We start from the raw sequence: 26,824 nt of genomic DNA on the forward strand, positions 1-26,824 counted from the left end.
AAATGATTGACCAGCAACTCGACGGGGTCGTGGAAGCTTTATTTCCTTTGTTTCACGGGTGTCTGCCACGGAGAGCCAAGCTTGGATTAACTGAGCCTAAATCCCTGGGCAGCTCGCCAGAGCAATGCTAGCTCTGAAGCAAACACAGCTCCAAGATGGTTTCAAGACCGGCTTTATATATCAGTTCTTCTTAGGTGCAAATCCATGGGCAGAGAGCATAATGCCTCATGTCAGGCCCCCGGGAAGCCTCTCCCCACAGGCAGCAGTTGCCAGCCCATGCAGGAGCGTTGTGAACTTGGACAATGCCGTTTCTTTCGGGCCAGCCCTTCCCCAGCAGCACTCCCTCGCCAGTGATGTAGACATCTTTTCACCGGACACCACGCCGTATTACAATAACACGCATGGACGTGTTTCATAATACGCCTATCCGGCACCTGCGTTTTCTTTGTTGTGGCGCCAAGCGTTTTGTTGTATTAGCTTTTAGGTCACTGTCACTGGGAGCAATATAAGAAAAATGCAATTTTTCAGCATCTTTCAACAGCTGACCCAAAGGCAAGGTGCACCAAGCCTTGCAGGAGCCACCAACTCCCAAGAACATGTCTTCTGCAAGTCTCCACCCCAGGAGTTAGAGGGTGTCTTCTGCTCCAGCGTGAGGGGTTGCATCTCTTCCAGACCTCTGGGTTTGGGCACGGAGAGCGGACTTTTAGCTTAGTTCCTGTGGAAACGAGGTTAATGCGCTCACACTGTGTTTGTTTTGCCTCCCCCTAATAACTTTTGAACCTGTCAGCCTTGTTCAACTGAACTTGATAGAAGGGTAGAGGTCTACAAAATAATTAAGTTGTTATAAGTTTTGTGAAAAAAGGCACTAAGACAGAAGAGAGAGGGGTTCGGTATCAACGACCTTGCCGAGGAAAGGCTGAGTGTGAATGTTAATCTTGTTGGGCACCAGAGAAATGACACAGAAAACAAACCTGCTCTACATCGCAAACACAAAAAAAAAAAAGCTTCAGCTGAAATTTGCACTTCTTAGACATCAGAGTCAGCCCATGGACAAGACAGAAAAAAAGCTAGCGTTCAAAGAATTACTCGCTATTTTCAATTTGAACTCCACAACTTTCGGTTATTGCAAGGGAGTGAATCCTTCTTGGAATGTAGCTAAGTGTCACCCTCACATTGCACTGGTGTAGCAACTCACTGCCTTTCATTCACCTTCATCACAGCTGCCGCTGCTCAGGGAGCCCAGGATGCAAAATGTTACACAGACTATTTAAAATGAAATTGCAGGGCATTTGAAAAGCCTTTGCTCTGTGTGCAGAAATATTGCATTGCGTGTGTTCAAGTGTGGTAGGTAAGGAAATTCACATTGCTGAAGTGGAAAGAAATACCTCTAATTGTTGCGGCTTGAAAATGCAAGTGGCATGCAAGTGTATTGTAAACTGATGTTTTGAAAACAGAAATGGGAAACAGAAACTTGTGAATTCACAGGGCTCTGGGACCATGAGGAAAGCAATGCTGTATACACAACTGAGCCCAGCTTCCACTGAAAGACCATGGAAAGGCGTCTTTACTACACATTTTGAACTTGCAAAGGCTTACATTGACCTGCATGGACTGAGTAGTCCCACTGCAGGCAATAGCCCAACTCCTGTGCATAAATGAAACACACAAATACATTTTCACAGGAGTAGGACATAAATGGGCATTGCATCAGACCTTTAATCTTTTTCCTTTTCTTCTCAATGCCCCTCCTCTTCCCAAACCACCACCCCATCAGTAAAATGAGAACAGTAATACCTATCTCAGCAGAGTACATGAGGATTAGCTTAAAACTGTTTTTACTTTTTTCCCTTTAAAATCCAAGAAAAGAAAATCTTCCTGTATTTTACTTTTTTATACTTCAAAAAGCAATCTGTCTCTTGCCCAGACCTTTTCAGCCCAGCGCCCTGGAATATTTCCACCTTCCTCAGAACTGACGGGTGATAAATCAGTCCAGAGGTGTCTGCTAGCAACGACAGCCCTTAACTTGCTGCAGTAAAATGACTATTTAATCTGCTGATTTCTGCCTCAGCTAGTATTTGAGTGTAGTGCTGGCCCACTGCATTATTTGAAACAAATCTGCTTTAATGTACAAGAGTGAAAACGAGTGATGGCCGAACTTCTGGTCTTCTTTTATAAGATACTATGTCAAAGGGGATCTAAAACCCAACATCCTCTAATTGTCAGTTTGGCAGCAGGCACTTCCAACTCTGAAACTCTTTGGGCTCAGAATAATAAAGGTTTTGCATATAGCAAGGCTCCAGGGTGGCTTTTACTTCCTGAGTAATTATTTATATGAGAGTGGTACCTCAAGTCCCCAGAGTGCAGGTCCCTTTGTGCTAGGCACTGAGCAAACATACAGAAAGGAGCCATCCCCGTCCCAAGGAATCTGTGGTTTAAAGAGACAAGTGGGCTGAGTGAAGGAGAGGGGGCAACAGATGTGGCCAAACAGGTGAAAAGACTCGACTCGCCCTGAGGTGACACTGTAGATTAATGCTGATGCCAGGCACAGTGCTTCTGTCTCTTGAATCCCAACACAGGCCCCTAACCAGGAGCCCACGCTTTTGCTCATCTCCTAAACCTCCTCCCTTGCACACATTCCACCCTTCCTCCCATTAATCTTTTTTTTTTTTTTTTTTGCAAACTTGCCCGGTCATCTGCCTCTGCTGCAGACTGAGACAGGGTGAGCTTTCATCACCACCTTCAGCTGGGCAGCCCCAGGTTTCTCCTCCTCTCCTATTCACTGCCTTTTGTATCTGGTATAGCACCCAGACCCTGGTAGGCTGGGGAAGCTGAGCCAGCTCACATTTTTCTAGATGACTTCTTTTAGCTGACCATTATTTTTTCAGGCAGGGATGGGAGTCCAGGCCTAGCTTACACTAGTCTTGAAATGCAAACTGCTATTGAGCTGCTCCAAGAGACTCCTTTCTGCAGCCTCAGATACCTTTTACACAGTTTACAAAAACGGGGTTGAAAATTATAAAGTCAAGACTTTGCCTACCTTACAGTTTGCTTTGCTTCCCTTCAAGCTATTTACAAACATTTCCTACCCACTTAAAAAACCCCACTCTGGACAGTTTGGATGACCAGCAGACACCAGCAGATAAGGTTTCAGCAGAAACACATACTCACCACATGCTGGTTATTGCAGGATGGTCCAGTTGTTGAACTCTTCAGCTCACCTTCCCTGCTCCTGCTGTTCTACAATGCTCTGTGAAAGAAAGATGCCAAGGTACCTACTTCCAGGAGAAGTCATCGAGTTATGAAGCCCCAGCAGGCAAGATAAATCCAGTCTGGTTCTCCAAGTAGAGAGGTCAGACCTGTCTCCGGTGAGCACTTGGGGATGGCTAGCTCCAGGCAGCTGCATGGCAAACTTGCATGGCTTATTTTATGACATCCCCCTTCAACTGGGAAAACAGATCATCTTTTTCTTACGGTGAGGTGAATTATCAGATTTGAAGTAGCAGGTCTCAGAGCTGGTGCTCTTTCTGAATGGATCAGCTGGACCCAGGTGAGGAATCACTGACCTTGCCACAACTTGCCACCAGCCTTGAGAATCTGTATAACCTGCTTATTCCCAGGATTCTGGTAACAGTGATTTTTGGATGGATATAGACCAGCTGACACATCAAGAAAGGGAAATTACCTTTCACATGAAATGTTTGCTATGCCAGACTGTTATCTGACATTAGCTGCCAAACAGAAAATGTAGGCGTGGTCTTAGGAACAAATAGGTAAGAATGGAAGCATTTTCTGGTTAACAATGCCCCTAGAAATGCATAGACTTGGCTGCTTTCAGCAAGGGCTACAAGACACACCTTTCTCCCCAAAGCCACCCCAGCTGATTAAGTCCTGTTTTTCTTTTATTTCTCTAGTAAAGAATCAGCAGAAGGTTTCTAGTCCTACATTGCAAATCAGGCATCCGTACACTGCACAGTGGGCTAAGAGGAAAAAGAAAAGCCAAGACAACAGCTTTCCTGTGTGTATCAAGTGGCTAGATTTTAGAATAACCAAAAGACATAGCATTCTTGTCCTGTATTTTATTAGGAAATTAACAGGCTGATTGATAACCTGAAATTACATAGTGAATCTCATTTAAAAAATGTTCAAAATCATGACAATAATTTGATTTCTATAAAACATAATGCCCAGATACAATTCCTGTTTGTGCCTGTAAATTAAATTTCTACACCCTTAACATTTATCTACTGTACAGCAGCAAGGCTGGATAATTGTAAGATAATCTGTAAAGTTAGATACAGTATACTTTTCTCTGCAGTCCAAGTGAAAGAGATGAAATGTTGAAAAGAAAGCCCGGAATATGAGCAGCACTATAAGAAGGTTCCCTGCAATCTCAGTTCATTACACATCAGTATTTCAGACTGCTCAAAGATTTTAAAGAGTGGTTAACTGCTGTGCAAAATTATGAGGCTTTAGGGCATCAGTTTTCCAGGAGAGGGAGAGAGACCACCGTGGGGTACAGGCTTTGCAGTGAGGGGAATAGGGTGCACTGGATGTGTATGATGCTCAAAATGCAAGAGCTGATAAATCTGTCTACATCTCCCTCCTTTGCCAGAGGTATGGGCTACCACCACCACCACCACATTGGGCTAAATAGCTTTTCCTGACACTCTGTCAGCTTTAAAAATGTTCCACATTCAAAGCAGGGCTGACTGGTACAGGTGCTGACTATCCACAAGGGTGGAATTTCAACCTTAGTAATCAAAGCCCAAATCCTGCTCACGGTGTGTGTGTGTGTGTGAAAAATCACACTGAGCCAAACACTGCTGGCTTTATTGCACCTACCATGTGGGGTAATGCGGTTCAGCTCCCTGGGTTGTAGCTGAGGCCCTCGGTCCTCTAAATCAGAGCTAGCACTTTTCAGTACCAAATGACTCTTGTAGGGAGTAGAATTTCTCAAGACGTTATTCAGGAAACTATTCCAATTGTCATAGATGCTGTCTGGCTAAGAGATGCTTTCCTGAACTGGGGCCTCGATTCCTGCAAGGATTATGGATGCTCAGTAAGTGGCCAGCTCAAGCACTTGACCAGCAAGTTCAGTCACGTCAGCCTTCTGTACTATTTTTGGCAACTGTAAGCTAAAAACCAGTAGGTTTAAGAAGTAGTGGGCTTTCTTTTTAAAAAGCTATTTCAGGACAAGTACATTCAGACCACGGTGTTTTCTATTTATACATAAATTCTTTGGCAACAATTTTCTAGAAAGCAGAATCATTTTTTCTATGTAATACTTTATTGTCTCCCATGAAAAACTGATATCTTAAAAAATCTATAGCACTTTCCACTATAAATAGTATTGTTCCAGATTAAGGAGTAGTTCCTCCCTGAAGAAAAACAGGTTTAAAAAATCTGGTCATTATCTGATAACTATGTAGCAAAGTTAAAATAAAACAGAAAGAGAAAATCATTCAGTATGTGGTTTGCCTTTCTCTAGAATGTTAGTGTATGTTTATACAATAAAAACAACATAAGTTATCCCAGTTTGTTTTAAAAACCTTAGTAGTAGAAATATATTGCTATCTGCAGATTCATAAACAGAATGCACTTTTTCCATCTAAGTTCAAGTATTATTAGAATATTATTATTACTATTATTATTATTAAAGGAGCTCTAAATCCTTGATGTTTTGCCTCTCTTTACATGATTTTGGTCTTTCTGAGAAATAATGGGTTGTGATCATTTGTTCATGAACAAAATCAACATGGAGCTTCAGTAAGTTTTGCCTGGTAGAAGACAGCCTGGCAATCCTTTGGCTGTTGTGAGGGGCTTTAGAAGAGTGTATTTGAGACCAGTGGTATAGATACAGTTGTTGTGTGTTTTCTTGGATAGCTGATGAACTTAATTCCTTCCAGGTTCTCAACATTCAGTCCCATTTAAAGGATAAAGGTGGGAAGAACCCAACCCAGACTTATACCAGATCAGGATATATCGTCTTCGTTTCTTCTTGGTACTGTCAGTTGCTCGTAGGTCGGCAGGGTGTTATTAGGGAGGAAAAGATCCGAATTGACACTGTTGCCTCTCTGAGATGATCTGTTGTTCCCTTGATCTCCCTGCTGATGGGAAACCAGATGATGCAGCATATCTGTAATGAGGTTCAGTTTCTGGTCCATTTGTGTAACCTACAAATCAAAGGGAAGGTTTGTTTAGCAGCAGCAGGTGAGAAAATTGCAACAAACCATGTGATACAAATGCAATATTAAAATGACAGTTTTCTTAATTAGGATCACAAGAACCTCTACGAAGACACCACAGATTCACAGCTCAACAAACAGAGCATTAGAAATTTAATGCAATAAGTCAGAGTTGGATGAGGACAGGCCTGTTAATACTCACCTCTGGTATGTGCTTTGACACTTATTTTATACCTGGATGAACACATGACAAATGGGCTTTTGAAGACATGTGCTCGGATAGAGAAAGAAGTCCCAGAACTGAGTTTCTGTGGTTTTTTTGTTATTATTGTGTCCATATTTTTTTCTGAAAACATGATAAACTTCTAACATGCTTACATGCCTTAATAATATCAATATGCTCTACTTGCAGTGATCTAATCAACTCTAAGATAGGACTGACTGATGCTTTTTGTTACATTTGGGCCCAATTACCAGCTCGGGCCACAAAATGCCCACAGATATTTTTGCTGCTGTGAGTATATAGCAGCTGGGCTCTGTGGCCAGGGCTGGGAGTGAGGCATGATTTGGTTTTATGCTCTCATTCCCCCAGTGACACAGCCTTCACTAGGACTGCTGTTTGAATGACATGATTCACAGCAAGCCAGAGACTCTTCTAAGTCGGGTGAAAGCTGATTTTTCAACTGGGGGGCTGCAAGGGAAGGTTCAGCCTGAATCCATAATGCTCATTTTCTTCTGCCTACAGACAGAAACTCCTTAAATTACTTAGTGCTTCTTTTTTGCCTTTTCTGCTCTAATCTTTAGGAGAAAATATAATGAAAAACCAGGATACTGAATAGAACCTAGGTTATGGATTTATCCAAAATTTAGACTCTATTCTGTGTACATTTTTGGTACTCAGAGGAAAATCAAGAATGAAATGTTTCTAGGAGCACCACAGATTCAGTCTCAGGTTTCTTGCATCTTCCAGTCAAGAAGTAACCTTTATCACCCCTTTTATCTGGCATGGGAATCCTCCTCTCCGCGCTGGCTCCAGTGTACTGAGCGAGATGTCCCAAGGGGAAGATGGGGACTTCCAGCTTCAAAGTCCTGCACGCTCTCTGCCCCTTGGCATGGCAAGCATTGAAACTGGGCAGTAAGAGTCTGCCTTCTGGCTTCCTACTGCCTTCTGCAAGCATAACAAGAAAGCCTCGATTTTGCCATTGTAGTCTCTGACCCATCGATCCACAGGGATCCTAAAACACTAAGTAAATTCTAGGCAAAAAGATGTAATACATTTTAAAAAGGGAAAAGAAAGTAAGCAGAAAAAATGTGATAGGAATAAATTGCTGCTTAAAATATCTGCTAGAAAGTAGTGAAAGGCACATAAAACCGCCAGAGAGAGCATGAGTGGGAGCAATTTATATGTGCCTGGCTATCATCCAAGTATCACACAGGATAGTAAAAGACAGTAAGGCTGAGCAGAACATCAACAAACCTGGAGGATTTCAGCAGAGACTAAAATGTTTTTCCACCTTAGAGAAAATGCTTTTTTTTTTTTCTTTTTTTCCAAACACTTTGTACAACTGGTAGGGAAGCAGATACAGTGATTTAAAAATATGAGGTGCCAGAGATTTATACTTTGCAGCTGGTTTTGAAAACATTAGGCAAAGCACCCTAGATGGTACATGAAACACTAGTAATTCTGGATGGAAATGGCTGTTGAAAGATGAGATTCTTCAAATGAGGAAGCTGAAGAACATATAAGTTCAAGATTTCTAGAAGGAAATACAGATGGAAAATTGAGCAGATCATCAGGTTTTCATTTCATCACTATTTGTTCACTCCCTTAAAAAAAAAGCATGCTTTGCCCAAATGGTGCCCATCGTAGATGGCAAACTCATGATGCTCCAAGCGTGACAGTACAAATCAGTGCTAGGGAAGCCTGCAAAAATACCTCATTCCTACAGCCCCCACTGCTCAGGTATCACTTGCTTTCTGAGACAGCTGCGCTGGAAGGTCCGTAGTGGAAGACTGCAGACAAACAGCTATCTTCAGAGTCCAAAGGACAACTTTTCCTCTAACAAGAAATGTCTTTTTGCTAATTATTCTAAACTAACTAGGGGATTTTTATAGATATCTATTTCTTAATTTGTGATTCCAAGCAGGGATTACCAGAGGAAACACAGACTGAAGATATATCTGGAAAATGTACATTTATGAAACTCTTGCAGTGATGAGCTATTGAACATGACAGTAGATTGGACTGAGATCTGGATACTCCTTCAACAGCTGTGCATCTTGGTGATGAAGTACTGGAGAGAAGTGACATGTGAATAATCTTGCTGGGAAATAAATTCCCAGAGATAATTGTCTAATTTTTCCTAGGGAACAAGGTTTGGCTGCTGCAGCTGTGGAGTGCAGGAGGCCCACAGAAGCAGAGGCAGAAGCTAATTGCTATTGAGCTGAGCCATATGAGATAAAAAGTAAAGGCCTTCGTCTTCCATGTTCCTGCTTATAGGGATAGGGCTCTAAAGCCACAAAGCTTTTGCGGAGGGAGGTCCAGATAACTGCTTGTGTTTAATTGTTGTTTAATCAGTTTTGCTTTCCAATAAAGCAAGCCATTTCCCAGGGAGTTCAGCGCCCGTGAAGGGCTTGCTCCAAGACATGCTGAAGTCAGTGGTAGTTTTTGGCAATCACAGACTTCCAGTGACTTCAGCGGGCTCTGGATCGATTTTGGACTGAATCATCAATCCCAAATAGTAACATATTCTTTGGATATTACCAGAGAAGGAGCAGTCTGGATTTCTGTACACTGCTCTGCTCATGCTTCTTGGGGCTGGATCAGAAAAGATGACATTGAGATGGCAATGGGACGATGGGCCCCCATCCTCGGTTCTGCCAAAGGGGTGTCTGCTTAAAGTATGAGACATTTTAGAGAGAAGTGAAAGCTACCAGAAGGCAACTTCTACTGTCATCACAGGCCTCTGATGTACAAGAATAAGAGGCTTGATGGTGAATGGCCTTGCTTATTAGCATGCCCAGTCTGCCTGTCCTCGTCCAAACACATCCTGAAACACATCATTCACTTGTTTGCTGCAGTGATAATTATACCCACTAGAAAAATGTCATCATGTGCAATACCCTTTTTATTAAAGTAGCTTTATGTACTTAGCATGGCAGAGTGTATCATCTCCCCTGAATCGTATTTTCAAACACATTTACTTGATTAGAAATTAGCTATGATGCCAGAATGAATAAAAGTCAAGCAAACAGAAAAACTGCTGATGTTGCTATAATCTTAACTGCTTTGGACAACTCTGATCCCTCTACTTAAAACAGCAAACAGTGTTAATTACACAGAAAAATAACTCAGACTGATTTGTTTCTTTTAGGAAAAACTAAGTAAGCTCTTTCTAGCTGATTTATGTTTCATTAGAAGCATGATGTTTGGATGATCAAATTCTTTATATGCAAATAATTTCCTTTGCATTTTATAGTTGTTGGGGAGAGGAAGCAGTGTTTGAAACTCTTCAGAAATTACACACCACAGTTATTTCTAACTCTTAATGAAATACTGTATAAAACCAAGATTTTTCCATCCTCCGAGATAAGTTTTTTTTTTTAAAAAAAGATCCAAGGATCATAGATTAAGCACAGATGGAGAGAAGCAGATTTAAACAAGTTTTGAACCTAGTTCTTAAAAATGAATAAAACAATCCCATCCACGCAGTGCACTGAGAAAAGAACCCAACCCAAATAGTTCTTCACAAAGGCTGAAAGATTAGAGCACAAATCTTAAATGGCACATCATGGAGAAATGTAGCTACGTTACACAACAGAGTTTTGCTCTCCCTACAAAGTCACAGAGGCACATGACTACTCTGACCCCCCACTCAATAGACTAATGGTGATGACGTAGTTCCTATGAACCAGAAAGTCCTCTCTGAGGTCATGTTTTCAGGAGCAGCAATCCTCTACAACTGGATATAGTGACATGCCAAATTTTATAAAGGTATTAAAGGCATTCCAGGAGGTGCTAGTGAACAAGAGAGAGACTGTTCTTGTGATGAGAGAACAGAATAATGAGCAATTTATCTATTAAAATACCACAGATCTTCACTTTATATTAATCTTAAATGCCCTGTAATTTTAAGCATTCATAAGAAATTCATGGTACGATTCAGAACATAAAATGTAACAATGAATTTCTTTCCTTGTTTTTTTTTTTTTTTTAATAAAAAATCCAAAGAAGCCTGAGTGGCTCCAAGGACATCTAGAGGAGAGTCTTCTTTACACACCCCTATAATGAAGAACTAAAGAGCAGCACTCTGGAGACACACTCCCCAAACTAATTACAGGGCTTTACCGGGAAGGGGCAAGGACAGATGGAATTATGGAGCTGAGGGGAACGGTATTTTCAGCCATGGATATTCAGGGTAGTGGGGAAGCTGAAGGACAAAATTTGGAGTTTGGCATAATTTAGGCCACAAAGACCACAAATTACTGTAATGTTGTGCCAAGTGCTGCTCCATGATCTGGAGGGATCAAGGTTGATTAATGCTGTTGATTAAAGCTGTTTCAGGGAAAGAAAATGATGCTTTCTTCATCTGTGCATGCTTTTAAGTGTTGTTGTATAGAATCCCTAATGTGTTCACTATTCAATACTATACTCAGTAATAAGCTAGCTTTATATTTCAGGAAAACACACAAAATGTCCTTTTAACAAAATCATCGTCAGGCACACTAATGACTCGGTTGATGAAAAGGTAAGAGGCAAAAAACATTCCAGAACTTACGATACCTGTTAATGGCAACAATATGAAGAAAGGTATCAGTATCAAGCGGTACTTAAGAAAACGACGAGTGTATTCTGCAAGTGAAGGTGTGGTTATAAATCATGTTTTTCTTTGGTGGGATCCATCATATTTAAGTTCTTGAGAATATCCGAGGAAGCTTCAAAGTGCAGCTTCCCTGGCTCCTCTTCTTGCTAAGTCACTACACATTTTGGTATCTCAGTATTTCTAAAAGTTAATGCTTTAGTTTTGAGAGCCCTGTGTACAGGAACAAATACAGTGTTAGGAGTGGTTTTCTAGAGAAGCTCAAGGATAGGTATGGGAATCTTCATAGAGGATTTATTTTAAATATTTCTCTATACTAGTAGCAGGAGAGACTAACAATTTCAGTATTATTAAAGAAAGTTTCTTTCTTCAGGCACATGATTCTTCAAAAATCACGTGAAGAGTCTTCCTTCCATTTACAGTACCCAAGATTTCAGATTCTTGAGAATCCCCTTATCAGAGCTTCTGGCTTCGGTTTGTTTATTTTGTTGCCAGAGGTTAGGCAGCAGTCTCACTGGAGGTTATATACCCGTCGCTAGGTGTTTATAGGGGAATGTAATCTGCGTGAAGGAAGATTTGTTCTCCAGACAGTCTGTACTTTCTCTTGAGTGTTGGCCAAAGAAGGGAGTATGTGTGTGGTGTCTGGGGGAAGGACAGAGGAAGTAGAGCCAGTGAGAAAACACTCTCCTGTACTACAAGATTACTCATTGTTAGAAAAATATAAAAGCTGAGCTTCTGAGGAACAAAATTAACAGGTTTTGGTAGTTGCATGTGACAAGTCACTTTCCAGTCAATGAAAATGTTATATGAACACTGTAACCACTGTCTTAACTGAGAAATAAAATGGATAACTTTAAGACAAAAAGCTTCTTTGGAAAGAAAGGCACTTGCTACACAGTGTGTCCTAGAATCAGCTCTCTTGCATAAAGCTACCAGTGCCAATCTCTTCTTTGTTTTGAGATACTAAAAATTGTTCTGTTTTTTCAGTAAACTGAGACTGTTGTTGGTCTCATCTTACTCTGTATTTTTATAGTAAACTGCTTCTCCTACACTTCTCAAAAGTGTAAAAAAACCCCTTATTTTTTGTAGTAGTAACCCTTAAATGGCTGCTGATAATTCACCATTAATCAGGGTGTGCCGCTTGTGCTTTCAACAGAAGGCAATGACCTAGGAATGGGAAGAAACTTCTGAGTTGCTGAGTCAGGGTTAGAGCTCAGAAACAACCAGGATTTATAATTCAGTTGCTGGCTCTGATTATCCAGAAGTTACCTTGATAACAGTGAACTGCTATTAAAAAGGGCTTGACTTGGCATAGTAAACTCCTAATGCACTGAATAGAAACTCAGTTTTGTCACACATTTTCCTTAATTATGTTGGGAAGTAAAACAAACTGGTAACACCAGCATGTGGCCATTTGATTACTGATTATAACACTTGTGGCACTTTAAAGTAATTTTTGTTTGAAGAATTTTGTCCTGATTGTGCAGCACAAGCTCTAGGGTACCAGATGCTCAAGCTATAGGACATGGGAGAAAGACAGGGTTGATGTATGCATTATTTCTTTCCACTAGAATTGTGAAAGCAATGTTGATAAACAAGTGCACTGCAGAGAATTATTTCTCCTTTCCAAATGTTCTCTTCCCCTAAGAAAAACATCTTTTTCTAAACACTTCCTCAAAGTTTCTAGAAATATGACATCTTGGGTTAACTATACACTCAGCTCCATTTCTTTCATGTGGATTCTCATGATTCCTAGAAGAGTGTAGATTACAACCATAATGTAATTTTTCAGATTAGACGTCTCCCTTGAATTCTATTTGAAACCAACAATAGTAAGAGACATATTCTGATAGGTCAGAAACTGGAAAACTGCTATGAAAAAAGCCACTTCAGTAATATGTGATTAAATGAATAATATAGTATAAAATACAGCATATATGTTACCAAACACAGAATATTGGCACCATGTTTTGATAACTGCCTGTTATGATACTGCCATATTTCCCCAAATGAAAATGAAGATACAACCTTCAGACACAGCAGTAGCTGAAGATGATGTTACACGATAAAACCTTGACAGCCATCCCTGACTATTTCCAGCCACTTACACACAACTCATGTACGTAATCCTTACACGAATAAATGCTGCACATCAGCAGCAGGCATAACTTTAGGTACGAGAGAAGTATTAAATGAGACCTACAAACAAACAAGTGTCAAGATGCTGTGCTTATATAAGCAAGCAATTCCTTTAAGATCTTAAAAATTATGAGAAATAAATAGAAATCAGAAGTTACAAACACACAAGTTGATTTGGCTTTTACATGTCACTTTCATAAAATTATCTGGCTTTAACTTGCTGCTTGACTAAAGGAAGCAAGGTAAGATGAATATATACCTCTCCTTCTAACAGTGTTGGTAGGACACTGGCAAATAGGAGAATTAAGTTATGGGAGAGTGAAATACACTTGGCCATGGACTGTTATTGAGTGCAGGACCTCAAAAGGTGGAAAGCTTTTGAGGCAGTGCTTATTTTAGAAGTGGAGAGGATTCAGAAAGGCCTGAGGGTAAAAAAAGTTGGAAAGGGGTGACCTAAAATGCTGCTAGTCAAGACAGAAATGAGGACCATGATGGATGTGGCTGGAGGGGATGGTAAGAAGCAGAGACTAGACATGGCTGCTATTTGAGAAGTGGCCTCAGTTCAGCGCTTTTGTTGCTGCTATTAACAACTTCTTGCAAAAATATTTGGCTTATTTAAAACACCCAAAGCATTGGAAATCAACTCTTCCTGAGAATCTTTCTTTAGCTCTAGGTGCGGATTTGGGCTGCGAAGCCCCTCTGCTTGCTCATGGCTCTCCAAGCTCCCAGGCCAGTCCTGCTGGCCTCGCAGTACTGAGTGTATGCCCGGACGTGCGCAATGCTTGCAGATCTATCTGGCATCCAGAGGGCTATAGCCAAGCAATTAAAATCTGTGGTTGACTCTTGTTGTAGATAAATGAGACAAGACTTAAAACACATGGAAATTTTCAAGTTAGGACAGTGTCCAAAATCTACAGTCTTTGGCCCAGCACTGCCTCAGGATACAGCATTTTTTTCTCTAAAATATTACAAAGGTCAGATACTTATTTTTTTAACCCTTTCCTCTAAACTAACAGAGTATCAGTAGACGAGCAAGGGAGCTTGGAATGTTTTTCTCTCCTTGCATGAAGCCAGGGAAATAAAGTGTAGGGTCTTGTCTCTAAATATAACTTCTACCAGAAGCTACTAAACAAGATAAAATCCCCCTATCTTATTAACTGAATACTCTGGATTTTTCAAGAATTTTCTTATCTTCATTTACTATAGCCCCAACTTCAGGAAATAATACCTTTTTGACCAGACATAACTGTCTTCCATCTTCACTTAAAAATAAGACACAAGTTGGCAAGAAGAGAGGATTCTTTCCTTACAAGTGAATCAGTGATACCAAAAATATGAGATGTTTATGTATCCACAAATATCACTGGACATCCATCTAGCACCATCATCATAAGCAGCTTCCCAAATTATGCTTAAATTGAAACCCAGTCTTATGGAGGATGTCAAACAGGCTTGAGATAACAAGACATATAAGGGAAGTATTGACCAAAAAAACATGAAAAAAAGGCCCTTATCTTTATGCAATAGTTTGGATATAGTTATAGAATAAATGGTGGTCATTAGCACATCTTATACCCAAAGCACTGTGTGAACCTTTGTGTACCTATACAGTAAGACACTGCAGTAGATATGTACTGTTACTGCTAGCACAACGTGGGGAAAACTGAAGCAGTAAAGTTAACGGCCCGCCTTCAGATATGCTAAACATCTTTAACTTCAACTTGGAAGGAGGAGCTCTAACAAAACCTTAACATTCTTTTCCCCTGTCCTGGGCAGATCTTCAGATCTCAAAAAAACCCTTCAAAGCACTTTTCTGTTTTTTAATGAGACAGAAGGTTGGAAAACTGATGGCTTTCTCATTCTCAGTCACATTCTTTTTCAGCAAAACATTCCTGCATTGGGTCCTTCTGGTTGAGCACCCTGGTACCTACCTACAGAGGAAAGAAAGACTGTTTAGCTAACAGGCACTTATATTTCAGATGCTTCAGTTCCACAGATGTGAAGAAAACTCCCTGTGGTACTAGCCTCGCGAGGACTCTTTCTGCTGGTTTAATCACAGCAGTGCAGCCTCTGAATATCACTCCATATTTTTGTTGTCAGAAGTTTGGCTATCAGACAACAGCTTTCTCCTAGCTGTAGATTCCCATTTCCAGTGTGGAACAGTGGCATGTTTACAACACTTTAGGGTTAAAAAAGTAAAAGACCCGACTAGCATCAAAATATGTCCCAAAGTCTTCTCCCCAACAAAATAAACCCCAAACCAAACCCCCCTACCACCCTTACCAATTATAGAAAACAAAAGTGACTAATCTTGACCTCTCTCCAAAGGGGAATGTTTTGCTTCTTGAATCCTTGGCTCTGGCTCTTGTATGATACTGGGACTATGACTAATAACCTCTTGCTGGAGTACTGCTGATAATTTCACTGTTGAGTAGCTGTTCTTGTTCTGGATCATCATAGTATGCACTTAAGTTGCCAAGATTTTATTTAAAAAAACCCCAAAGAATAAGATATACACTCATAATCCCCAGTGTTAGAAATACATTTTTCAGCTTTAACTGTTAGGTTTTGCCTGAAAATTTTTCCTCCTTCCTCCAAACTGTTATTTTTCAGATGCCTGCTACGAAACAGTTCCCTTTTTCCTTTCTTTCTCTCAAACACTTTTTCTAATTCAAAACAGATTTGAGACTGCTGCTCTTTTTAAAGCAAATATGCCATGTATCACATTGAGTTAGGTCAGCATTGCTTATGTTATGTTTCCCACTTCACCCCAATGAGGCATCCATACTGCTTTTCAAAGGGAATAAAGCCACACTAGGTGCACTGGTTGGAATAGAAAGGGAGACACACCCACAGGTTATGGATCTGATCTTATGGCATGGCATGAGTAGGGAAGGGCACCACTATCTGCTTTTTGCTTAAAATGTTAAAAACCAATATGACTTCAACTGTTTTTTAAAAAAAAAAAAAAAAAAAGATTTTTGGCCAGTTCCTTTTTTAGCATCCATAATCTACTCATTATTTATGATTTGATAGTTACTATATGGGCAAAAAAAGACATAAACTCCTTTGTACCTAAAACGAGCTTAAAAAATTAATAACCACACGATGACTTCTGCAGCAATCAAAAATGGAAGGAGAAAAGGAGGGGGGAGAGAAAGGGAGAGAAGCAATTACAACAACAGTGAGTTTTGAGATTCCCTGAGGGCTGCTGGTAATTAAACCAATGGCAACATGAATCTCTGTTTGATGTGGTCATGAATTTGTTTTCAAAAGAAAAATCTTTAAAAAGATTCTTTCAAGAGAAATTTTTAGAGAACAAGCTCAGCATGAATAATTAGACCAGAAATACATTGATAAATATTATTATGGAGAAGTCATTTATGGGCCATAGCATTTGAAGGTTAGAAATCCTGGTGATAAATAAGGTGGCAAGTTTGCACCCATTCTGAACACACAAAATCAGGGCTGTATTCTTGTATGCTTGAGTCTGCTCCTCAGAAAGGAGGCGGCCTCTTCTTTTGCCGTTGCATTAAGCTTTACAAAGACACAGATTCAAGACAGAAAATTTCAGTGGGAAAGCTCAGTGGAACGAAAGAAAACCACACACAATTCCAAAGGCACTTTTCATTCCCAGGGGCTGCACAGAGATCAGAGGTGAAATTTATTGGTGATAAAAAGTCTGCGAGCCCACTCTACTCCCCCAGCCTTTCCAACCGCCATTTGATTCTGCTGAAATCATATTCTTGGAAATATCTCCTTCAGAATACTCTAAAAATAAAAATGCTTTCATTTTGTAGAAATGTAAGCACCCAGCAAAACCACTGAAATCCAGAGAAGATGCAAGTGCTCAGCACCCTCTAAAATCAAGTTGCCTTGGACACTCCAAAACAGCATTTCATTAGTTTACTGACTGCTTCAAAAAGGGGAGGCAGATACAATCAGCCACAAACCAACAAATAACCAATGAGAGAACTAGAACGTAATATATTTACCAGTGGAAACCCATGTTTAAAAGGAAAAGAAACTGCTTGTTGGCTGTCATGGTATTATTCATAAAGGCAAACTAGTAGATCTTATGGATACCAGGAGCAAAACTACAACAAAGGCAACCAACTGCTAATGAAGAAGGGTTTTCAGTCAAATTTCATGGGTCATACAAAGTCATTACCATGCCTGCAGGAGTTCAACAGATCTGCCAGTTGAATTTGGGGGAAATGAAGTGATTATTTTCCTATGCATTTTGTAGTTTTAGACATTTTTCTTTAAATTCCAAGTTCTGAAGCCAACCAGCTCTGTAAGAATACCAGCTTCAATTTCCAGAGTTAGTTTCTAACCAGCATTATTGCAGAGGAAATCTTGAAAACAGGTCCATGTACATCAAGGTCTCAGAAACTAGATTTTTAAAGACTCTGATAACTGTTTCCTTTTTTTTTTTTTTTTTTTTTTTTTTGCTGAAATACAACCCTATGGCTTTAAGCCAATTTCCTAACACTTTGGGGGTTTGAAAACTAGGAGACAGATTGGCTGCTGCCAGTAACAAGTTTTGCATGGGCTAACTTTCCAAAATGGTTCCATTGCAGGTTTCCCTCTGGTTTTGAGTCAGTTAAAATATCAGGGCTCTTCTCCATACCATTTTAAGCTATAATGACTTCAAAAGTAAACAAATGTTTCTGATAAAATAACGTGTTTGAAAAATTTAATGGATGACAAAGATAACAAAAAATCCTTAGTGCTTTTCTTTGTCAATAACTTCTTCTAGGAATATAGCCAGGCTGGGCATTTATTTGGACTGATACATCATGACTCAAAAAGTGGATCTATTGGCAGTGTAAGCAACTGCTCGGTGGTGTAAGAAACTGCTCAGTGGTGGAAGAAAAAGGCTCACAGTCTTTCCTAGCTGATTAATCATCATGACAGGCTTGAAGACTAAATGATCTGCCCAGCTCCAGATATTAGATGTGCATCCACCTCTTGCTATTCTTCTGGTTCATAAGCAGTAGCCTGGATTGTTCATTCTTAAGATAATCATGATCATTACTGTTCGAAACAAAAAGGATTTGGACTTTGTAATTTTATCCTATGATAGAGGAGGCTTCTACACAAGATAAACAATACATATAATCTAGACATGATGAAATACTGGAAGATCCTTCAGGCAGAGGTGGTGACAGTCATGCACATAAAGCTTTGTGACATTTCCCTTCTCCAATCCCACCTCCGAGCAGAACTGTTATAAATTGCACAAAGGAGGAGCATGAATATGTAGCTGGATCTCTCCCCTTTGGCCCCTGCTATTAAGGGCTGCACTAGCCCCTGTTAAATCAATAATAAAATGTAGCTTCTCTGTGATGGGAAGCAGCATCTGTTTCACAGCACATGGTAACAGTCCACAGCACTTACAGGTAGGAGCAAAGAGCAGCGATATGACAAAAGCATAGGAGAACATCATGGTGGCAGAAAGAAGCTACCCAACACTAAGACAGACAAAGACTGCTAAAGGATGAGAGACATCACTTTGATTGTCATCTAAAGAATGGTCCTCCACACAAGGACCAAGCTTGTCTTAGGCATCAGTCAGGAAGAACTTCATTGACAGTGGCATTCTGGGAAAGGAACACCAGAGAATCAGCACCCTCCTTCCTGAAGCAAGCTGCAGCCTGCTCCTCCTGGAGATTGATCATTTGTGTTCATAGAAGCCAGACTGTGCTTTACTTGGAAGATCTGAGTATCACCACACAAACTGGTTTACCTGCAAGCATTTCTTATTTTCCCTTTGCATATTTTCCTTGAAAGAGTGAAAGAGGTTACTGTGAAGTTATTTATTTTCTTTCTTCTGCTAATCTCTTTTGCTAAGTAGTATCTTCCCCCCCATCCAACAGAGAGAGTAATCAGCTAATCTGGAGAAATTCATTCACCCCTATTCATGCAAGCTTTGAAAAAAGGTTGTCAGATAGCACCTACGAAGGACCTTACAGATTAAAATGCTAACATCATTCTGAATTAATTAGGACACTTTCATGGGTGGGTTTATGTGATTCAGCTAACAATTTTATCTGTGACACATCTGCTCTGAAATGTGAAAGGAGTTTAATTCAGTCTCAAGCATCACAGTCCCTTTCAGGTGTAAGTTGCTCCTTTTTACTTTATAGTACCTGCGTTGTTGATTTATATATTCAAGCAACAGTCTTTTCAAATCAATAAATGATCTTCTGAAATTATATCGAAGTTTTAAGATAGATGCCGAACAACAGTGGGAATAATAAAAATGATAAAAATACCAAGCGCTTCTCTTTTAATTTCTGACCTCCAAGCCTCAAAATGCTTTATGATCCCCAGTACTCATGGCTGAGGAAATGGAAACAACAGAAGGTGAAATGATTCATCTCAAGTCCTGCAGAAAATGATGGCTGAGTCAGGAACAGCACCCACACTGCCTGAAACCCCCGCAATAACCACACCGATGCATCTTTCTAGATGGGACATGGATTGTCGTGACAATGCAAGTGTCTGACACTGACTTTTAAAAGCTGATTTACAGAGAAGGTCTGGTTGCACTTATTCCTCTCTGGCTCAGACAGTACTTGCAGCGTACATGTGCAAGGGAGAAGACCATGTGTGACCAGCTCTGATATGCATTATTTATAGAACACTTTTACTGACTGAAAAACTAATAAATCCACAGTCTGCAGATGATGTGCAGACATACAGACACATCATCACAAATATCACTTTATCTTGATTCTTTGTCTTTTTTTTTTTTTCTCCTCCCCTGCTGCAGCACAACATTGCATCTAGTACAATAGCAAAATAAGCCTCTGGCTAAAGAAGCTTGTTTAAATCACAGCATTTCTCCACATACAACTGACACATAGGAATGTGTCACTTTCCAGGGAAACTTTTCTATATGAATATTTCACACAGGTCAAACTTTGTCAAATCTGTTTTCAACGCAGTGCTGTAAGGTGCTCAACACTTCCCTTACTCCCTGAGTGCTCTTGACTCTCAGTGAGCTTTTCAGTGAGGAAGGTCCATGTATTTGGGAAGATCCACCTGTGAAACACATAGTCTATAACTTTCTGTAACAGTGATTGCACAATACAAGAAGCCAAAGTGAGGTTTCTCTCCTTACACATTGTAACTATGGTCTATTTATAACTCTACAGTTAATTTAGGGCTTGTATATCCGTGCTGGACAAAGAAGTTTGCCATGTGTAGAAAACGACATGAACTAAATCTTTGCAGACAGTCCCAGAACCTAAAAATGCTTTTGTTAGTACAGTGAACACCTGTACTAATTACGCCCTTCACTCACTCAGGGGTCATTGCTCATGCCAAAGGTTTTAAATCAGCCACCCCAGGAGACAGACATCATTATATTTCTAGAGCAGTCATTCTGATGCTGCAAAACTAGGCAACTCTGGAATATACTCACACTCTGAAGTCTCTAAGGGTGAAAGACTCTAATACATCATTGCTGGGCACAAGAAGACACTCCGGAACATTTGAACGAATAGAGAAGATTAAGAGAGTAATCAGATACTGTTGTTGAAATCTGAAGTTTAGCATTATTTTAAGATTTAAGCATATGTTCTTCTGACTTTCATGTAAATGACATTTTTTTCCATCTCTACTGTATACCAATACCTGACCCAGCAAAACTTGTAAGCATCTAAGAAATGACAAATAATTAATTTTATTCTCTTTGTGATTCATCGTGCTATTTACGTACCTAAAATTATGCTGGAACTCAAATACCAAGGTCAGCATACATTTTTTTCACTGATGTAGTTCCCCAGTGGAAGTTATCTGCAGTTCTCCCCAGACAGTCCCTGCTCACACTGATGCTAATCAGTGCTGGTAACTCCCTTAGCTCAGTATGCAAAACTTGAAGAATCAATGGTCTATAATCTGAAAACCAGCATCTAACTGGTCAGAGGGGCCGAGGTACCTGCATTTCACATTCCTCTTCTCCTAATCTGTCAGACTGCACGTAAAACCCATCAGCAAATTTCTCACAGAGTGGAAAGTTACTTTAGGTAGGTGCTTCCTTCAATACACTCCAAGGCATCATGTTGTCCTCAATATAAAAGTCACACCCTTCCTACCAAAGGCAAGAAGCACTGATGGCACTGGCAGGGTTCTCCGCCCAGCTGTTTACAGCCACTCCATGACGCAGTGCCATGCCACAGGGGAAGTAAAAGGGGAGCAGGAGAAGCATTAGTTCAGAACCAGCAAAGAACAGGAGTAAGGGCAGAAAAATAATGGAGCAAGGGGAGAGAAAGGATCTTTGAAGCGTTCAGCATTTTCACAAATACCTCCTATGTGAATGCTAAAAGGGTTTTCTTGGATGCAAATGACCAAATACACAAATTCTCCATAAGGTGCCTAGGATCTCTAACATTCAAGCTAAAGGCAATGAATCAATTAATTTTCTATCAAACTATCTCCGAGCTCTTTAATCCACACTTCATCTTGTAGTTTACAAGCACACAGTATAAATTTTCATGGACATGTAGATGCAAAGTTTTTCTACCATTTATGTAACCCTTTTCAGTGAGATTCATTAGGCAACATCAGAAAAAAAACAATCCCTTGAGCTCTGTGTATGCCATGAACCTCTCTCTCTCCCTCCACCGTGACTCAGGAATGGAAAATATTTTGCAACGTCTCCTAAAATATATAATAGTTCCAATTGCTTCTTTTTCACCCCAGAGTAAATGAAGAGTAAACTTATTGATGTCAATAGGATTAAGGTAATATAAATGACCTGAAAACATGGATCACTGTTAGCACTCAGAAAAGTACACTCAAAGGCTTGTTCACTTGCACACACATATCCCCTATAGTAACAGTATACAGTAAATAGCACATATCACTGCAAAAGACTCATATGACTAAATGGTGCTTTGTTTAAAGCAAATCTTTCTTCAGTGCACAGAGACAGTGTTTTCTTTTACTTTGTTAAAAACCAATCCTGTCATGCAAATTCTAGCCACGTCTTCATTCTTCTGTTATTTAAATTTCCTAAAACTTCTCAACTTCATATAAAACATACTATAAAAGAAAAAAAAACCACACCCAAACCAAATAGAAAACACCAAACCTGTCAGGGTATATTCAGAGAAACTATAGTTTTGGAAAAGAAATTGCAAGGTTTTTAGCATACACTGTAAAAGTAACAATAACCAAAAGGTTATCTGAAGTGTAATTTAAAGAAATGTGTTTGCATTGTTTTCAGATAAAACAACCCCAAGGCCATGCGCAAAAGTCCCGAACTCCAGGACAGTAATGAGTTTGTGAATCAGGACTGTAAATTCCCTGTGCTGCGAATGTGGGAGCCATCAGGAGCACACACGATTGAGTCAGCAGTTACCAAGACACATACATACAGTACAGGCCACTCAAGTCTCCAAACTGCCATTTATCATTTCCTGAGAGAACAGTTTCTTGGCAAGCCTCCTTTAAAAACATTTTTTTTCCAAAACAACCAACCATTCCAGCAGGCTATGAATACCACTATAATTTGGTCTATTTTTCATATCAAGCAGACTATGGACTCTGGTTTTCAGTTAATTAAAGAAACCTTTTCAGATTTCCAACCGTTGTTTGCAGCAGGGTAGATCCCACAATGAGCCAGCTCTAAAACAGTGCCAGTGGCAGACCAAACTTTATGGAGATGGAAAAAAACCCCCCCATAAATAAAACCAGGGTTTGAAGTTGCAAAGCCCAGCTTACATAACGCTAAATTCAGTCGCCCTGCCAAACTCTTAACTTTTGTCTCTGATGAAAATAGCTGTCTTGGGCTCGACTGTATTTCATACTCCTGAATGTGTAATGGCTTAGAGCTATCTGTCACAATTTGAACTCCATCTGTTGTTCTTCTTATTATTGCTATTATTACTATTATTATTACTACTACACACTAATAGCACTTAGGGGCCTCATCTGAGATCAGAGCCCTGATGGGCTACGAGTTGTCCACACACACACACACACTCAGAGAAACAGCCCTTGCCTTGAAAAATGCATGATCTAAATAGATGAGATAAAAAAAGGGGTGGGACAAAGATCGTATTTTCATTCCTGTTTTATACATATGGAACTGAGATACGGAGGGATTAAATGTCTTGCCTGCACTCACAGAAAAAATATCTGGGGCAAAAGCTAGGAATTGAACCAAAATTTTCAAGTTCAAATCAACTTCGTCTTCCTTCTTTAACCCTATGCTTACTAGATACAAGATTGGACTCAAATTTGTATTTATAAGCTGAGACATCAGAGCCACATTCAGCCTTTGGTCATACAGGGCCTAAGCACAGGAGGGAACAACATGCCTCTAACATCTTGCAAGAATACATATGTTCACATAGCAATAGTTACTTGTGGCTTTGCTTCTTGAAGCTTTAGAAAAATCAAACTTAGGAAATATTTGGATTTTCTATTTGGTAAAGGAAGTCTGGATTCTGCTATTTCTCTGCAGAGTCCTCTGTGCAAGCAGCCACAGAAACAACAAACTGTGCTGTGCTTCAGGAAAAAAGTAAATAATCACTTAATGGGTTTCTCTAAACATCTGACCTGCAGTTCACACATTTTATTTAAAAAAAAGAAAAGGAAAAAAAGAGTCGTTATACATGTTTTAGTAAAGAACTATTATATTACTTTGTCTTCAGAAGACTTTTGTCTTCAGAAAAAAAATCCAAGTAGTTTTCTACTTCAGAAGTAGTTTCCTTCTGAAAATCAAGTAGCTTTACTTATTTTTTTAAATTGTTATATAGAATCATATAATATCTCAGGTTGGAAGGGACATATAAGGATCATTGAGTCCAGGTAGCTCCTTGCAGGGCTACTTAAAACTAAACCATATGACTAAAAGCATCATCCAGACAGTCCTTGAACTCTGACAGGGTTGGTGCCGTGACCACCCCCCGGGGGAGCCTGTGCCAGGGACTAACCACCCTCTCAGCAAAGAGCCTTTTCCTAATGTCCAGCCTGAGCTTCCCCTGACGCAGCTTCATTCCATTTCCTCATGTCCTATCACTGGTCACCAGAGAGAGGAGATCAGCACCTCTCCCTTCACTCCCCCCTCTACCCTAAGAATGTGTGATTTTAGAGACTTTCACCTAATAAAAAGTCAAGGTTTTGTTTTGTTGTTAGTTGGTTTATTTGGGTTTTTAAAATAAATATACCTGAAACTAGGACAACTTCCAGAGAAATTTCAAGTCTTCATTCCAAAGTATGAATGTAGGAGAGCACCTCAAAACACTTACAGGATTTAAAAATAATCACAGTAATATGGGCAAAAATTATGTGTCTCTTCCTAACTTTCTTCTTGGAATGGCTGAAGCTTTTCAGCTGAAACATACCCAAAAATTTTAGTCTGAGATGTCCAAAATGGAAAACTTCAGGTCAGATGGTTAAAGTTGCACACAGCTAAAACAATGTCTTATAGTGGGAAATGTCTTATAAAGTTTTGGTAAGGCTCCAAAGCACTCCCAATACCCAAGAACAAGCAGGTGAGTACACATAATAAATCCCAAAATACATTTACATGGCAGACAAACTATGCTTCATTACTTGGCTTCAATACCACACTTTTGCTTAATTTACAGAAGAGAGGACTGTCATTACTTGCCTTGGTCAGTAAACAGTTTCTGTTGCATGGGAAATTATGGCATATCACAATTTTTTTGACCTCTCAAAATATTGAGATATTTCAAGGAGTGGAAATTGCAAACTCTTTTAATTTGGAAACACATAAATGGATTTAGCTTCATAATGAATGTTGATAGTACTGAAACATTTCATTAAAATAGTAAAAAAACCTATCACTATCCCAAAGGGCCTAAAAGGAATAAAAAGGCAACAAAACAGACTAAGTGCAGCCTTTCAGTGTCCTTGGATTAAAATGGTGATCACAATGAAACAGTCTAAATCAATGATTACGAGAAGGTTTGACTGAAAGTGTTTTCCAAGTAGCCTTGTTCACATGTGACAACACAGAGATTTCTAATGGGAGTTCTATTTTTTCCCAAAAGGCTAATTTTTGCTAGCTCTATCTAAAATAAGGCAGTTAGAACTTCCTACTTTTTGAAAATCATCCCCTCTCCCTGACAAAACCTGACCATTTCTCAGTCCTTACTTGCCACTAGGTTGCCCTCCCGAGATGTTAACACAAGTGCTGCTCATTGGGGAGGCGCCTTGGAGCAAACCTCTGAAGAACTGCCTGTCATGAGGGCTATCAGTTTTAAAATCATTTACAAAACGGCAGAATTTCCTGTTTCTGTAAGTGGCTCTAACTAGCTCTTTCCAGCAGAAGTCCCTGGAGAGGCAAATTGTTTTTCCCTATACAGTACTGCAACTGCTAACGCTGCAAAGCAGCAGGACTACCGAAAACCTCTGTATGGTCCTCGGACAGCTGAAGTGCACCTTTCCATCTCCAGCTTTGCCCAACGTGAGCAGGTAGCAAGTCCTGCCTGGGAGCCTTCCAAAGCAGACTGTGTTTTGGGATCACTGTGTGAAAATACGATAGGATGGGTGTCCTCTAAAAGCCAGTGAGACCTTTGCCATTGACTTTAAAAGAAGCAGAAGCACAGTCGAGAATAATTACTTTTTATCAACAACATATTTACTTTAGGATTAGCCCCAGGAGCATTTAGGTCAGGGCTGGCCCTGGAGGTGCTTCAATCTGAATGGTCAATTTGTGTCAACGCTAGTCTACTTTTTCAAGTTTTGACAAAAAATTCTCTCCAAGACTTTTAGTTGTGGAAATGGATGGAAAATATAAATCCATCCAATTATTAGAGGTGAAAATTTTCCATTAAACTCTGGTGTTGTTCAGTTTCGGTGATACAAGAAACCATCTTGATCCTATAGCCCAATTTGTCAAGCCAGTCTTGTACACATTGATCTGATTACCAAGGAAAATACAGAGGGGAAAGAAAACAGTAAGAGCTGGTCATGTGGTTTTATGAGACATGGGTCAAAAATCTCAGTCCCAGTTGTCTCTTGAGGACTGTATCAAACTCGGGTTTACCAAGAATATGTCTCAAGAAGAAAAGCAGTGAGATCTGTAAGCTGCACGGGGTAACACTGAGCTCCATGATGCAAGCGGCAATACCAACAGAGACTCACCACCACACCTGATGAGACTAACAGACCACCAGAAACACTGCGCAGAGGGAATGTAACACAGAAAAGGAAGATGCTGAGGACTGCTGTGTGGAAAACCCAGTTGCACAGGGCAATTCTGGAAAACACGGCGGGCACTGGCCTTTGAAGAACCTTGCATGTTCTGTCATGACTCCAGCATGTTCTGTCCACTTCCCAGGAATGCTTGCACCTTGATTTGTATTCAAGGCATTAATAAGGATAACACTTATTTCCTGGAAATCAGGGTGTGCCTGCTGCCTGTCTGAAATGCTTTCTTAACGAAACCTTTACCTCTGCTTCTGATAGGACCCTTGTACCAACTCAGCTGCTGGAGACCCTCCTCTGCCATCCATAGGGATTTCTCTCTTTGGCTATAGAGGTTTCTATACAATTTTTAAAATCCTGTTTTCTAGACAGGCTCTCTGTGTAATTATGACATTGTTTCTGATATGAATGGTTCTCCTTGCCACCAACCTCCTCCCTGCCTTTCCCCCAAAATAAAAAATCCTGGTTGAAAACCAAAACAAA

General features: G+C 40.0%; 1 protein-coding gene across 5 annotated transcripts in view; it reads right to left on the reverse strand.

Annotated features, from left to right (window-relative positions):
• Nucleotides 1–4,061: 4,061 nt before the first annotated feature.
• The window catches only part of KCNQ1 (potassium voltage-gated channel subfamily Q member 1), a 364,755-nt gene continuing 341,992 nt past the window's right edge, over nt 4,062–26,824 (reverse strand). For all 5 annotated transcript variants that reach the window (XM_074842353.1, XM_074842350.1, XM_074842352.1 and 2 more), the window contains one exon: nt 4,062–6,173. In XM_074842353.1, the coding sequence (XP_074698454.1) occupies nt 5,973–6,173 (201 nt within the window). In that variant the 3' untranslated portion in view covers nt 4,062–5,972. The remainder of the gene's footprint in view (nt 6,174–26,824) is intronic.

The sequence above is a fragment of the Strix aluco genome, chromosome 16, assembly GCF_031877795.1.
Source record: "Strix aluco isolate bStrAlu1 chromosome 16, bStrAlu1.hap1, whole genome shotgun sequence".
In the NCBI taxonomy this organism is placed as follows: Eukaryota; Metazoa; Chordata; class Aves; order Strigiformes; family Strigidae; genus Strix; species Strix aluco.